This window comes from Convolutriloba macropyga, chromosome 1 (genome assembly GCF_964194025.1).
Source record: "Convolutriloba macropyga chromosome 1, txConMacr16.3, whole genome shotgun sequence".
In the NCBI taxonomy this organism is placed as follows: domain Eukaryota; kingdom Metazoa; phylum Xenacoelomorpha; order Acoela; family Convolutidae; genus Convolutriloba; species Convolutriloba macropyga.
In genome coordinates, this window is record NC_134468.1 from 8,141,161 (window position 1) to 8,154,686 (window position 13,526).

Sequence of the window (13,526 nt, forward strand, 5' to 3'; positions counted from 1 at the left end):
GGTTTGAATGAATTGTTACATGAAAGGACATAATTTAAGGAATATGTTTTCTGGCTCCTGCCAGCCGAAAGTAGCTCCGAGTGTCCAAATTCTTGAAATCCGAGTGCTCAAATGTTGGCTCGTCTGACATGACAGCTATCTGGGTCCTAAATTCTTTAAGAGACCAAGAGAGACCGCTTCCAACAACTTTTTAAAAGCATCATCTTCGTGGTTCATCTTCAAAATCAAGCGATGTGCCTGGTAAGCACAGCAATCATAAAATCGCATGCTACTGTTGTGCTAAATTCTGATCCGAGTAAAAAAATTACTGTTGCCTTTTTCGTTCGCCACCAGATATAAACATCACTTCTTCGATCAACGCATTCATTGAAAGCTTCTCCATGGACGTTTCCGATGAACCTTGGACGATTCGCTCTCGAACAACAGACTGGGGCTCTGCTGTCACCTGCTTTGTTTCTGCTGAAGAAGAGTGCTTCAGAAGTTCACGCAGGTGCTTCAAATGAGGTCAGTTAAGATCAATATTAAGATCCGAACTGCGAAAAATGCAAACGCTGCTCGTCCTTTCAGTAATAAGGTACCGGCGATTGAATTCAGCTGCCTAAAAATGTGAAAGAGAGAGCAATTTAGATCATGCAAAACTCGTCAAAAACGTTTCAGCAAAAATTAACATAAAACGTCAAATACGACAACAAAAGTTGTTTCAAACTTCGTTTGAGAGCAATTAAACAGTTAGGTCAACGTGCCATGTTCCATAAAGGCCATTTGCTTCAGCGTTTTTCGACTTCTTCTTCATCTAAGTTGGAAGCGCTCTACCGTATTAGTTTTTCAGGATTTCAGGATTTTGCATAGTACTTTCCCCATTGTTTCAACCAGGAAAAGTGATCTATTGGCTTCCGGCGATGCTTTTTGGGCTTCCTAGACCAATCCAGGGCGACCATCCTGTTTTATCCAGGACATTTGACTGGCTAGAGGCTAATGGTGGTGTCCTGGTAGCTACCTCTTGACGCATGTTTGAGACTGCTAAGAAAAAAGGTTTTGTCTTGCAAAGCAGAGACGTCGGAGGACGCTTTCAACCCAAAGGCTGCTTGCTCTCTATGTTCGGATCTGCTGGCCTCATCTATGGAGTCAAGGGGGTTCGATCTAACCACCCTATTAAGTCTGACGACCAAAAATACTAATCAATGGGAGGAGCCTCCACCCCGAGGCGGACTAAGTTTCATTTCCACTAAATTTACCGCGGGATGCTATAATAGGAAAACCCAACACAGTTTGTCTGTAAATTGAAAGGTCACTATCCCTTTAGTCTAGTAGCTCTAATAAAACATAAACCGATTAACGTCGAATGAATTGCTCTCGAACGTTAGACGGGGCAATTTAATTTAGAAGTCGGCAGTCAGACATCCTAACGACTCAGCTACGATTGCTTTGATTTCCTTTCGCTCACTATCACTTTTGGCAACAAACTTGATTTGGAGGAGATCGCCTTAGACCTTAGATAACACAGAAATGAAGAACTAAACCGTCAAAAATTTCCATAACAAAGACAAATGTTTACAATAATTGCTTCGAACTTCGTACGTGAGTAATTAATAAACATAACCCCGCAGATTACCGGAAAATAGCCGCCGTTGATTCCAATAAGCATGATTTGCAAGAATAGAAGATATTGAAAAAAAAAGATTTTTGTACAAAAACATTTTTTTAAGTCCGATTTATTTTTATGGCATTTCGTAGTTGAACATACTTCTGTTTCTTAGAGAGAGGCCACAGGGGCTACTATCAATACCAATAAGCGTAAGAGATGGTAACTAAGACTTATAGGAACGACGTTCAAATAGCGGGCATCTAAAATTGGGCTTAATGGGTTTATCCCGTTTCTATTTCTGACTTCAATTTTTTATACTGACTCATTTTGAATTGGTTCATTATAATGGTTCATTTTGAATTGCTTTGCTGAGCAACTGATGTTCAAACTCACTTTTAGCAGAATTAGAGAAGAGAGAAACTAGCCTAGAGAAGTCAAAAAGATTTCACGCAAAATGTCGAAAAAGCGGCAAAATGGTAAAGCGAAAAAAAGTTCGACGAAGTAAAAAAAAAACATAGCCGGAAGAATTCCGGAAACGACTCGAAGTGAAAATCCATTTAAACGCCATCCACCAACTCATCAAACAAAACGTGCCTTCACTAATTTATAATTATCTTGAAACAAATTCATGAAACAAAAAAGTAAAAACAATAAAATCAAATCTGTTTGTCAAATCAAATAAAAAAATATGATAAAAAATCTGATCAAATTTTGTTATAAATTGAGATCCAGAAAAAACTATCTCTGCCAAAATAACTTCATCAAAACAACTAGTACTTACAAAAACCACATATGTGAATTTTGAAAAAATACTTTAGGCTAAAATTATAGCTCTTAAAAACAATTTTCACTGAAAAACTGGAAAAAGTTAATAAATTTTTTAATATTTCAAAAACATATAAATCCAAAGAAAAATTCCCTTCAGCCAATAGGGTATCCAGATGCCCGCAAAACAATAGGCAAGTCGTAAAAATGATTCTTACCCACAAAACTGTAACCAATTGTTATCATAAAATTGCTCAAGTAGAAGGGGTTTCTTCAATACCCATTTGAGCCAGTAAAACAAAATAATCGTCAAAAAAAAAAAACGCAAAAATTAGCCCGAAAATCAGCAAAATACATTAAAAACCTCCGAATTATCATAAAATTCATACGAATTTCCAGAAACCTTCAAACCACTACCGAAACCAGCCTAAAGTTAAAACAAAATCATAACCAAACCTCTTATCCAAAATAAATGGAAAAAACTGCTTTAAAATGCCGCACGTGAATAAAAAAATTCCGCTCGCTTAGAGAAAATTTTTTCACACGTCAATTTCTCGCTGTCTCAAAAACAGCGGTATGAACAAAAACCACTCTCTTTTCGCTCCGCTCTTCAATTTTGTTCAGCGCCAAAATCACTCCAAATTTTTTCACGCGTTTCATTTCCCGCTTCAAAAATCACTCCAATAAAATTGATTAAAAAAAGGACTTCTCCAATACTCCTCTTCGAGTCGTAATAAAAATAGGAGCGGTATAATAGCCGGCTGAGAAGATGAGGGCGGCTATTAATAAAGCAATGATGGGAAAGGCCCGTGACATTTACAACTTATTAACTAAAGAGCACAGTGCAGTTACTCACCTCGCTAGGGTGACCCACATCCACTTCGACAGGATGGGAACTTCTGAGACTGTCGAGAGAGAGGGCTCTTGTGAGGGCATCACTGATGAACTGAGTCCACATTTCAAAGTCAGGACGCAAGTAGTCAGTCACTACGTTCTGAATGAAGTTAGCAAAACCTGAACAAGAAACGTCCAGTGAATATGTGTTTCAATAATAAATGAGGCAAAGTGTACCTTTTCAAGTTCATAGTTTAGAATTACGATGTAACACAAGTTAGTCGACCTTTAGATGCACTATTAACAGTTGTAATTAATCATCCAGTCATATAAATTGATTTGTTATCGAGCTTCAGAGCTCAGCTTGTCAGGCAACTGTCTCATCTATGGCCCCGAAGAACTTTTCTTTTGAACTTAATTTTTGAAAAAAAAATAAAATTAAATACTTTTTGATATCAAAGTTGGCAAGTAAGTTTTAACGAAAATTTTGAGCAAACTTAGTAATTTTTAACAAAAAAATTGGTCGGTTATGAACTTAAAAAAAATTTAATCTGAAATAGAATATAATACAAGAAAGAGTGTAACAAATCATTTGCCACAAAAACGCTTCAATTAACCTAATACTTGATTTCGCAAATTTCTTATTTTTTCAATTACTTAAGATCTAACTGCTATCATAGAGCTATTCCCATATAGGTTAACTGCCAAACTGCAATTTTTTCATGATCTACAATAATTAATGCGAGGAATCTTATGCAATTATTTATCAATCAGGCTCTTTAATTTGTCTAATCGCGCCGTGATGAGCGTAATAAAATATCATTAATTGATTTTCAAACAAAGTTACCTTATACAGAAAATTATAAAACATAAAGATCGTTTCTGTTACCCCCGCCCTATAGCTTGTTTTGCATTTATCGAAATTTGATATCCTCCTCAATACTAGCGCTGTATGATTTTCATCACTGCTTGCGTTGCAGACTGAAATGAAAACAATTTTACAATAATTTTTCGGAAAATTAACTTGATCAGCCCAATTCTGTAGCCAAAACTTCAAGATGGTGCAAAAATACGTGGGGGCTAAAATAGAAAAGATCGGAATATAAAAATATTGTCAGTTATAGTGAGCTGCTTTATACCAACATTCATGTTGTTTTTCTTTGATAATGTGTAGCATTCTCAACCCCCCCCCCCCAAAAAAAAAAAATAATGCGCTCAAATTCCGCCACAGATATCGATAAAATCATCCGGCTTTATAGTAAGTCCCATAATTGTGCAGCGAAAGCGAACATTCAAAAAGCTCGGGGCATGCAAATAGGCAGTGTTTTGCTAGATATCTCCATGTTTTAAATTTGAACTTTCACCTTTGAAACGTTCGATAGCGTTGCAATTTTATGGGATTGACTATAAATCTACCATCTTCTTGCACCGGGAGAAACTGTTGATACCTTCATTGAGCCATATGTGAGTCCACCACTTCATAGTGACAAGATTCCCAAACCACTGATGGGTCAGCTCATGGGAAATGATCTCGTACACTGTCTGTAATGCATAGTTGCTTGTGCCATTCGGCTCCACAAACAGACAACTCGTTCTATAAATTACCAGACCCCAGTTCTCCATTGCGCCAAACTGAAAGCAAAGCAAATAGTCAAAAATAGCTGTGAAACAACATCTGCAAACAATGAAATGATGAGCAGACAGAAACGCTTTATCATCAGTGTAGCAGTAGCAGTGAGAACAAATTTTCATATTTATCTTCATTAAAGAACTAAAAGCACATCGTACTGAGTATATAAACTCAGCATGGTTGCTGTTTTCCACGCACATGTATTAAGATCAGGAAAATAAGCGAGTGCGACAAACGGTGACACACTCAAACGCTGATATTTATGTCGCTTGTTTTCGCATTTGTAACACGGTGACAAATTTTTTCATTATAATCCTTGAATTGGTCCCTCTTTTCCACACTCTTGATATCGGCTTTTGATTTACTATAAATGAATGGTGCAAACCCGTGTGCAAAACTTAGCGACGAGGGGACTTGGGGTGATTAGTCGACAAATTATGCATTTCTATTGCCACCACAATTCGCGTCAAAGACAGCGAATTTTGTTTCGATTTTTTAACATTTTGCCTACTGTGTTCGCTTTGTCACTGCTTTCAGAAAATGTGGTTTTCAAAACGTAATGCTGACCTCTGTCAAAAGTGACCTATTTTTGTGATTTCAGATACCAATGAAGGGAAGAGAAATTGAATTTTGACTTACTTCATTTCTGCTGAAATGTACATTTATGATTTATTGACTTACTTCATTTAACCATGTTTTTGTTCAATTTCCTCAAAGCAGAGATAAACATAAAGAGGCGCGTGTCATATTTGAACATGACCAAAAATGGCAAGCCAGAAATACCATTAAATTTGCCTATAGCATTTGTCCCCACCTTTACATCCAATGGAAAAGTTTTTTTTAGACTGAAAAAACATCTGCAGTTTGCAAGCAGTTTTGCAAATCTCGGGTTCGTCTTCCCATCTTTATCAGTGAGCAAAAAAATAGTTTCTAAAATTACATATCACGCACAAATTCACAATCAGAAAATATAACGCAATAACTGTGAAAACAGTGGAATTTATAAAAACTTCCAAACATTTTATTTTTTTGAAGATTTTCTTTTTGAAAAAACTGCAGCTTAATAACTTTTTTGTATTCAAATGGAAATGTCAAGATGTGATGACCCTGAACAGTAAAATTATATCCTATATCGATACAGTGTCTTCCACTTGTTTGCTAAAAAAAAGGCATTTCCAAACTGCGCATAAAATCAGCAATATTTGTTCAACCACATATTTGTTCAAATTTCGACAGATAAGTTAGTTTTCTACTGTCAAAGAAAAACAAAGGTATTTGTGACCAAAAAAATTTTGAAATATATCATTGACAACGGTATAAGTGTGCCTTCGTGTCTCATTTTTGTCCACTGTATAGATCTTTTTTTTACAAATTATGCATCGCATAACCAAAAGTAACCATTTTTCAATATAAACATCAAATTGAAGTGTTGGGCATTACTATACATCTGATATTACATATCGGGATCGATTTTAACCCAGCTTGACTTCAAAATACGATTCGTTTTTTCAGAGCTACATTTAATCCTTCAGAAAACTTGGTTTACAAACGATCCTTGTTATTATTATCAGTTCAGTTCGAAGCAACGATGGAATCACTATCGCCAACTTTTAAAAAAAATGTTTGAGGTATTTTTCGTTTTCGCTCCCAAGTTTTCCGCGTCAGTGATTTATGGCCTATACAAAAAGACAACATTTTGAGCTCCTCACTCATTGGTCGAGATATCAAAAAACTAATCAGTAGTGATTGTACCCGCTCATTGGTTGGCAAATCCCTTCAAAGGAGACTCCACTCTCATCCGGGAGATAAACATTCAGAAGTTTGCGCGCGTTTGCTCTTATCGTCGGCGAAACAGACGTCTTCAATATTTTGGACCGAGCACTAATGGCATTTCTTTTTCCTCGAAAGTAAACTTCTGTGCGAACGATCGTTTTGATTTTCCTTCATTAGTTGATCCTGTTTTTGTTAATAACTTCTCACTTGAATAACTTTGAAAACTTTGACCATTTTAAGGTAATTTTGATAGATTCAATTTTACAGGTTGGCATTTAAATTAGTTGTTCTGCGCTTTTCAAAGAAAAATTATTGTAAAAATTGTAGCCAATTTGGCTGTAGAAATTTTATTGCCCTGTATTCAGTGAAGATTTCTCGGATTCGTCTTTCGTAATCAGTAATTTTTGTTTCCAATTAACTGAACAGAACTAAAACTAATTCGTTTTTTTTGCCCCATCATTTTAATTGTTCAGACAAAATAATGGTCAAAACGGCATAAACTCAGCTACCCAAGAAAGCAAAGAATACACACTTTTGTGAATAAATATCAACACAGTGGCAATGAGGACATGAAATGCGTACAAAACAATAATTTTAATTAGATATTTAAACAATAAGGGCGTTAAGTTATCAAAACAACAACACATCCTGAAATCGATCGACATATCAAACGAGCTCAAAAAGTTACCCGCAAAAAATTTATTCAGGTAACCAACTAAAGAAAAAATAAACATACCCGGCAGATTGCCGGAAAATAGCCGCCGTTGATTCCAATAAGCATGATTGGGATTGAAAGAATAGAAGATATTGAAAAAAAAAGATTTTTGTACAAAAACATTTCTTAAGTCCGATTTATTTTGATGGCATTTCGTAGTTGAACATAACGTACTTCTGTTTCTTAGAGAGAGGCTACAGGGGCTACTATCAATACCAATAAGCATTAGAGAAGGTAACTACGACTTATAGGAACGACGTTCAAATAGCGGGCATCTAAAATTGGGCTTTATGGGTTTATCCCGTTTCTACTTCTGACTTCAATTTTTTATACTGACTCTGTTCATTTTGAATTGCTTTGCTGAGCAACTGATGTTCAAAATCACTTTTAACAGAATGAGAGAAGAGAGAAATTAGCCTAGAGAAGTCAAAAAGATATCACGCAAAATGTTGAAAAAGCGGCAAAATGAGGTAAAGCAAAACATTTTTTTATTCGACGAAGTAAAAAAACATAGCAGGACAAGTCCTGACGTACAATTCAAAGAATTTTCATTGACTAAAAAAACTAGACCGGAACTAAAACGGACTATTTAGAAAAAAATCCGATCCAAAAAATCGAAAAAAGTAAAAATCAAAGTGAAATTGCCGCATGTGAACATAAAACCACTAGCGAGAAAGCGAATTTTTGTTCAAACACCGTTTTCTCTCTCTACTTTAAATTTGGAGCGAAAAATTTCACGCCGCAAAACCACTCGCTTTTTCGCTCCACTTCCTGTTTCGGCGTGACCAAAATCACTACTCCAATTTGACTTTAAAAATCATGAAAATGTGTGAACAGATCTTAAAAAAAAGACAGCGCCCCAATACAATGTGTGAACAGATCTTAAAAAAAAGACAGCGCCCCAAAAAAAGACAGCGCCCCAAAAAGACAGCTCATGAAAATGTGTGAACAGATCTTAAAAAAAAGACAGCGCCCCAATGTAAAAAAGGAGCGCTATAATAGCCGGCTGAGAAGACGAGGGCGGCTATTAACAAGTACGACACGAATTGGCAACTTAAATCAAATTCTAAAAAAAGGCCATAAAACTAATTCAAAGTGAATGTCTTGGAAACTCTGTGCTGTAGCAGTAGTTTTTGGTCAAAACCAAAAACAGGCTGTTGAAAAAAATCTTCCACCAACTTTTTTATTCGTTGAAAAATTGCTTGACAATTGTTTGCTGAGGAATGTCTGCTCAGAAAACTATGTTTTATAATGAGGGGAAGAAATTAACCAGCAAAAGTGAAAACTGTTGCAAAAAATGTTCAAAAATTGGCACAAATGATGTCCTGATTGCTATTTCAACTAGTTCAGAGTCTAGAAATTTGATTTTCTGACTCGTGCGATTCAGTACCGGAATATTTATTAAAGCAACAGAACCTTAGTTGATATATTATTAATATAGAAATGAAAATTATATCACCAAAAACTCTGAAAACGCGGCTTGAAAACCAAACCAATATCAGTTTCACAGATACAAAACATAACAGAACAAGTTTGGATTTACTTTTCAAAAAGTTTAAATCATCAAAAACTGGGCTCAGTCGCTTACATGAGGCAATATTGATTAAAGTAATTACCTCAATTTGAAAAATTCCTCTCTTATGACTCCGGTGGTGTCAATTTCACTGGAAAACCACATTTCACCAAATTGATCAAATTAAAAGCCCAAGGTAAGCGAAATATAAAGGCTATTACGAAAAGTAACAACTGTTTGGACTCGAAATGGGGGACAAAAGCAAAAAAAAGTCAGCATTTGAAGAAAATCGAGGATACGCTAGAACTTTTAGAAACCTAGCTAAAAAACAGACTTGATCAGCAAGGCATGCTATATACAACTACAAAGCATAAACATAGCTGGCAGATTGCCAGAAAATAGCCGCAATAGAATCGCAGATCGGTAGTCTAAAAAAACAGTAAGACAGACCAAAAAAAATTGTCTTTTCATTGAAAGCTGAGCTGTTATAATTTGATTTAAAATCTGTATAAAATATTGCTGCATCTATTAGCTGATCTCAAATAACCTTCATTTAGAGTGACACACACCCATTTGACCTTATCTCTTTGAATTAAAGTAAATAAAAGTCAATTTCAAAGTGAGGAAGTCATTTTTCAGAGTCAGGTAAGTCAAGTGTGACCAAAAATTTAATCACGCGAATGAACAAAAAACTCGCTCCACTAAGAGCGAAAAATGACGTCAAGCATGCAATTCAGTTGAAATTGCATGAACGAATGAACAAAAAGTGGCTGTGACGTCATATGGTCGTAACAAAAATCATGACGACGAAATAAAAAACAGCCGGAAGAATTCCGGAAGCGACTCGAAGCGTCAAAACTTCACTGACAATACCGTAATTGCAGCGGAAGCCACTACCTTTTGTATTGAACCATTATTTCACTACATCTCCAGGTCTGCTCTAAAAATTGGTGAAACTTAAACCACTGTCACCAAGAGAAACAAAATGCAGCAAAATTTCATATTATTGAAAACGTTTGGTAACGTTAAAAAAACGAAATAATTAAGGTGGCCAAAAAAGTGATAGTCTGAAAAAGCTGACAAGGTTATCAATTGCCCTCAAATAATTCATTACTCTAATCTGAAAAAGATCACGAAAGCAAACGGCAGATAATAATCTTAGAAACTAAGTTAAATCTTTTCAAAACAGAAAGCTCAAATTTAAGAATCAGAAAACACCTACAATTACACTTCTAATCACTGCAATTAAGACAGAAAACAACACACACCTGTTCCTTGTTGTACATATGCTAGAAAACAAGATTTCATACTAATTCAAAAATTAAATTGATCATAGAGAAGACATAGGCAGCAGAAGAAAGTTCAAAGGCAAAAAATCGTTTAATTTAATACCGAGGCCGGAAGAAAGTTGCAGTAAATAGTCAGAGGTGGTAATTTTGGAAAAGCTAGCAATCAAACTCTCAGTACTGCCTAATGTTGAATGAAATCAATTGCAAACCAAAGAAATGACAAAAGTCTAAAAAGCTGAAATCATTCATTTTAAACAACTAAAAAAATCAATATACCAAATACAAATGTAGGTGCCAGGACAATGATGGAATGATTCTAACTAAAATGTTAAGAATATGGGCATAATGTAAGGAAAACCGTAATAAAAACACATTCTTGATTTTTGATAGTGAAAAATCTATTCAAAAAATTCAAGAAAAACGAATACATTTCATTGTTCAGCATTCAAGACATAGAAAAGATAACTAGTCATCCGATACAAAGATCTATCCTCCTGAAGAGACCAAAAAACAGGAAAGAAGCAGAATTCATTATACAAAACATTGAAACAATTTGCAAAAAAAATGGTCAAAAAACTTTTAAGACCGCATTTATGAAAAAGTTTTAACTGTTTTTCAAAAACTTAACGCCAAAAAATGATTGAATTTCTATTGAAACTAAATTAATGTCCCTCTTGTTGCGCAAAATGACTATTTCTAGCAATTACAACCAAAATGCAAACAAAAAACAGACGAAAATCGGAAAAAAACTACCAAAATCGGATTAGCATATGTACAATTTTATAAAAAAGAATTACATCGAGGGAGAAAGAGGCGTTGAGTATACAAATTATCAAAGAGAAGTTGCCATATTAACTGATTTTTGACAAAAAAAGACGCTCAAAAAAGATCCAAAAATGAAGAAATTAATAGAAAAAAGCCAAAATTTAACCGAAAAATGAAGAAATATGTGCCAATTTTAACTTGAAAACGCACTTTCAGGCTCTGCAAAACACTGTGGCATCATTTTCCGAGGTTGATATTTCAAAATAGTATCGAATTAACTTTATTTCTACAAGAAACCAAATTAAATGCAAAAAATAGGGCCACTTAGATGAAAAAACGGCTAAAAACGGCTATCTATATGTGCCATTCAGTCAAAAACTGCTTTTCAAAGTCAAAAAGTCATTCACAAAACGCAGCGCATGATCAAAAAACTTCTGTCGCTTAGCGAAAATCTGTTCACCAAGACAGCTTTTCTCATTTTCGCTTTTAGGTCAAAATGCCGCGTGAATAAATCTACTTCCTGTAAAAAAAAGACCGAGAGAAAACCAATACTCCTCTTCGAGTCGTAAAAAAACCAAGAGAAGGACAATAATAGACCCAGCTATCGCTGTGCGGCTATTAATAATTAAGTAATTAACCTATCTCACGACTACATGACAAAAGTATTAAAAGCGTCCAACATAACTCCCAACAAAACTTCTCCATCACATTCTGAACAACTAAAAAGAACAGATAGCCATAAAAATGTTACGTAGTAAATGGACGAATTAATATCCAATCAGAATCGAGTATTCAAATGCGTACAGAAATTCAAATGCGTACGTTCTAAATTAATAAAATACGTTCTAATATACGTAGAAAGTTCCGAAAAAGTTCATTTAACCTAATTTTAAGTAAATATAACCACTATATGTATCGATTAAGCTGGTTTTCGGCTTAATATTTTTAGTTTATCTAGACAATTGTTGGATGATTACGAACTGATTTTACGTCAATAACATCAGACAAAAAACCAGTAAAAGAGCATCGAAAAAACCTTGCCGTCTAAGTTTCACTTGTCGTCTTGAACTTGATAATGCTAATACGTTGCTTTGTACACCTTAATGCTTACACGTTGTTGCTGGAGCTTATACGAACTGAAATCGATCTACTGATTAAAATTGTTTTATCAGAAACTTTTTGGTACCGCTCCCGGTTTATGAACATATTGCAAACTTATTATAATAATTAATTGCTTTGAAGTATTGTTTCATTGCCTGACCCTGATTGACAGCTATCTGATCAAGATGTTTTTTACGAATGGCACTTGCTGGAAAACAGCAGAAGTCTAAGCTTAATATTGAGGAGTTGGTGGGCAAAAGAGCAAGTCGCACCCTTATCCCTTTCGATTCCCCCAACAAGAAGAGCTTCGTGGTTGACGAGGTGATGGGTTTGACGAGACAGGGCCCATTGGGAGAGAACTGTAAAGTGTGGGTTCTGGTCAAATGGGACGGAGACAAGGGATACAACTGGGTTGAACATAGACGACTCGACTGTGACGACTTAACTGCTAACTTCGTAGCCAAGGAGTATTCAGAATATCCACCTATACAGAAAAGATGATCGGAGCATGTTCAGATCAGAGAGTGGCAAAGAAGCTATCAAAAAGGCAACAAGACGAGTGAGAGAAATAGAGCTTTGTCGGAAACAAAACTGTAAGACAGAACCTTAATGAATTTTTTTGCTGATTTTTGTGATTTAATTAGATTTATCACTTAGACGGCAGGAAACCCAACCCGTGGATTTTTTTGACATTGGTGTAGTAGAAGTAAACTAATCTTTGAAAAAAACATTGGTAAGGGGGCGCACAAAAAACAATTTTTGACACGAAAAAACATCAATTTTAAAAATTTTTGGCCGATTTACCAAAAATTCGAGAAAAATGATATAGTCGGTTAATATATCAAAAAATAACCTCTGATATAGAGAAAATTGAGAGAAAATAATGCTAAATTGTTCAATTTTGAATATTTTTGGTCAATTTTGAGGCAATTCAAAAAAAAAATTAGAAAATTATTACCGAGTATTGATAAACTGAATTTTCGAGCACAAAAATGTCCAGTTTAGTGGATTACAGTTCCGTATTCAAGAAATTGCAAAAAATTGACCAAAAATAGAAAAATTGGACAAAAGCAGAATTTTTTGACAAAGTTGTCAAAATCAATTTCTCCAACAAGAAGGTTCGTTAATTGAGTGAAACTCAATACACAGAGAAGTTGTGAAAATTTTCACAACCTCCGGCCCACAAAAAATTATCGAGTTCCCATAATTTTTCTCATCGCTCGTTTATGTACCGTTTTTGTCCGCGTCCTTTTCGTCCTTTAACTTTTCAATTCTCTGTGTTCCGGATTTTTCAATTCTCCGTTTTTTCTCTGCTACTTTTCCGGATTTCGACGTAGTATGTCATATGTGATAAAGTACATTGTTGTTTTTGCTGTAGTATGTTGAGTATGCTAGTATGCTGGTTTGTTGTTTAGGTCTTATAGCTTTCTAGGGTGTGACTTAAGTTTATTCTCGAGTTACGGCTGGATTGTCCTTTGACTTTTCAACTTTACTGATTTACTAGCCCTCCTGTTGTAGTATATTGATTTTGCTGCTGTATGTTTGTGTACCTGTAT

General features: G+C 35.1%; 1 protein-coding gene across 1 annotated transcript in view; it reads right to left on the reverse strand.

Moving 5' to 3' along the window:
* LOC142334712 (puromycin-sensitive aminopeptidase-like) overlaps positions 1-13,526 on the reverse strand; it is a 75,627-nt gene that overhangs the window by 36,558 nt on the left and 25,543 nt on the right. Inside the window, exons 5-6 of the mRNA XM_075382959.1 lie at positions 4,633-4,816; positions 3,207-3,364 (exon numbers count right to left, since the gene is read on the reverse strand). Of these exons, the coding sequence (XP_075239074.1) occupies positions 3,207-3,364; positions 4,633-4,816 (342 nt within the window). The remainder of the gene's footprint in view (positions 1-3,206; positions 3,365-4,632; positions 4,817-13,526) is intronic.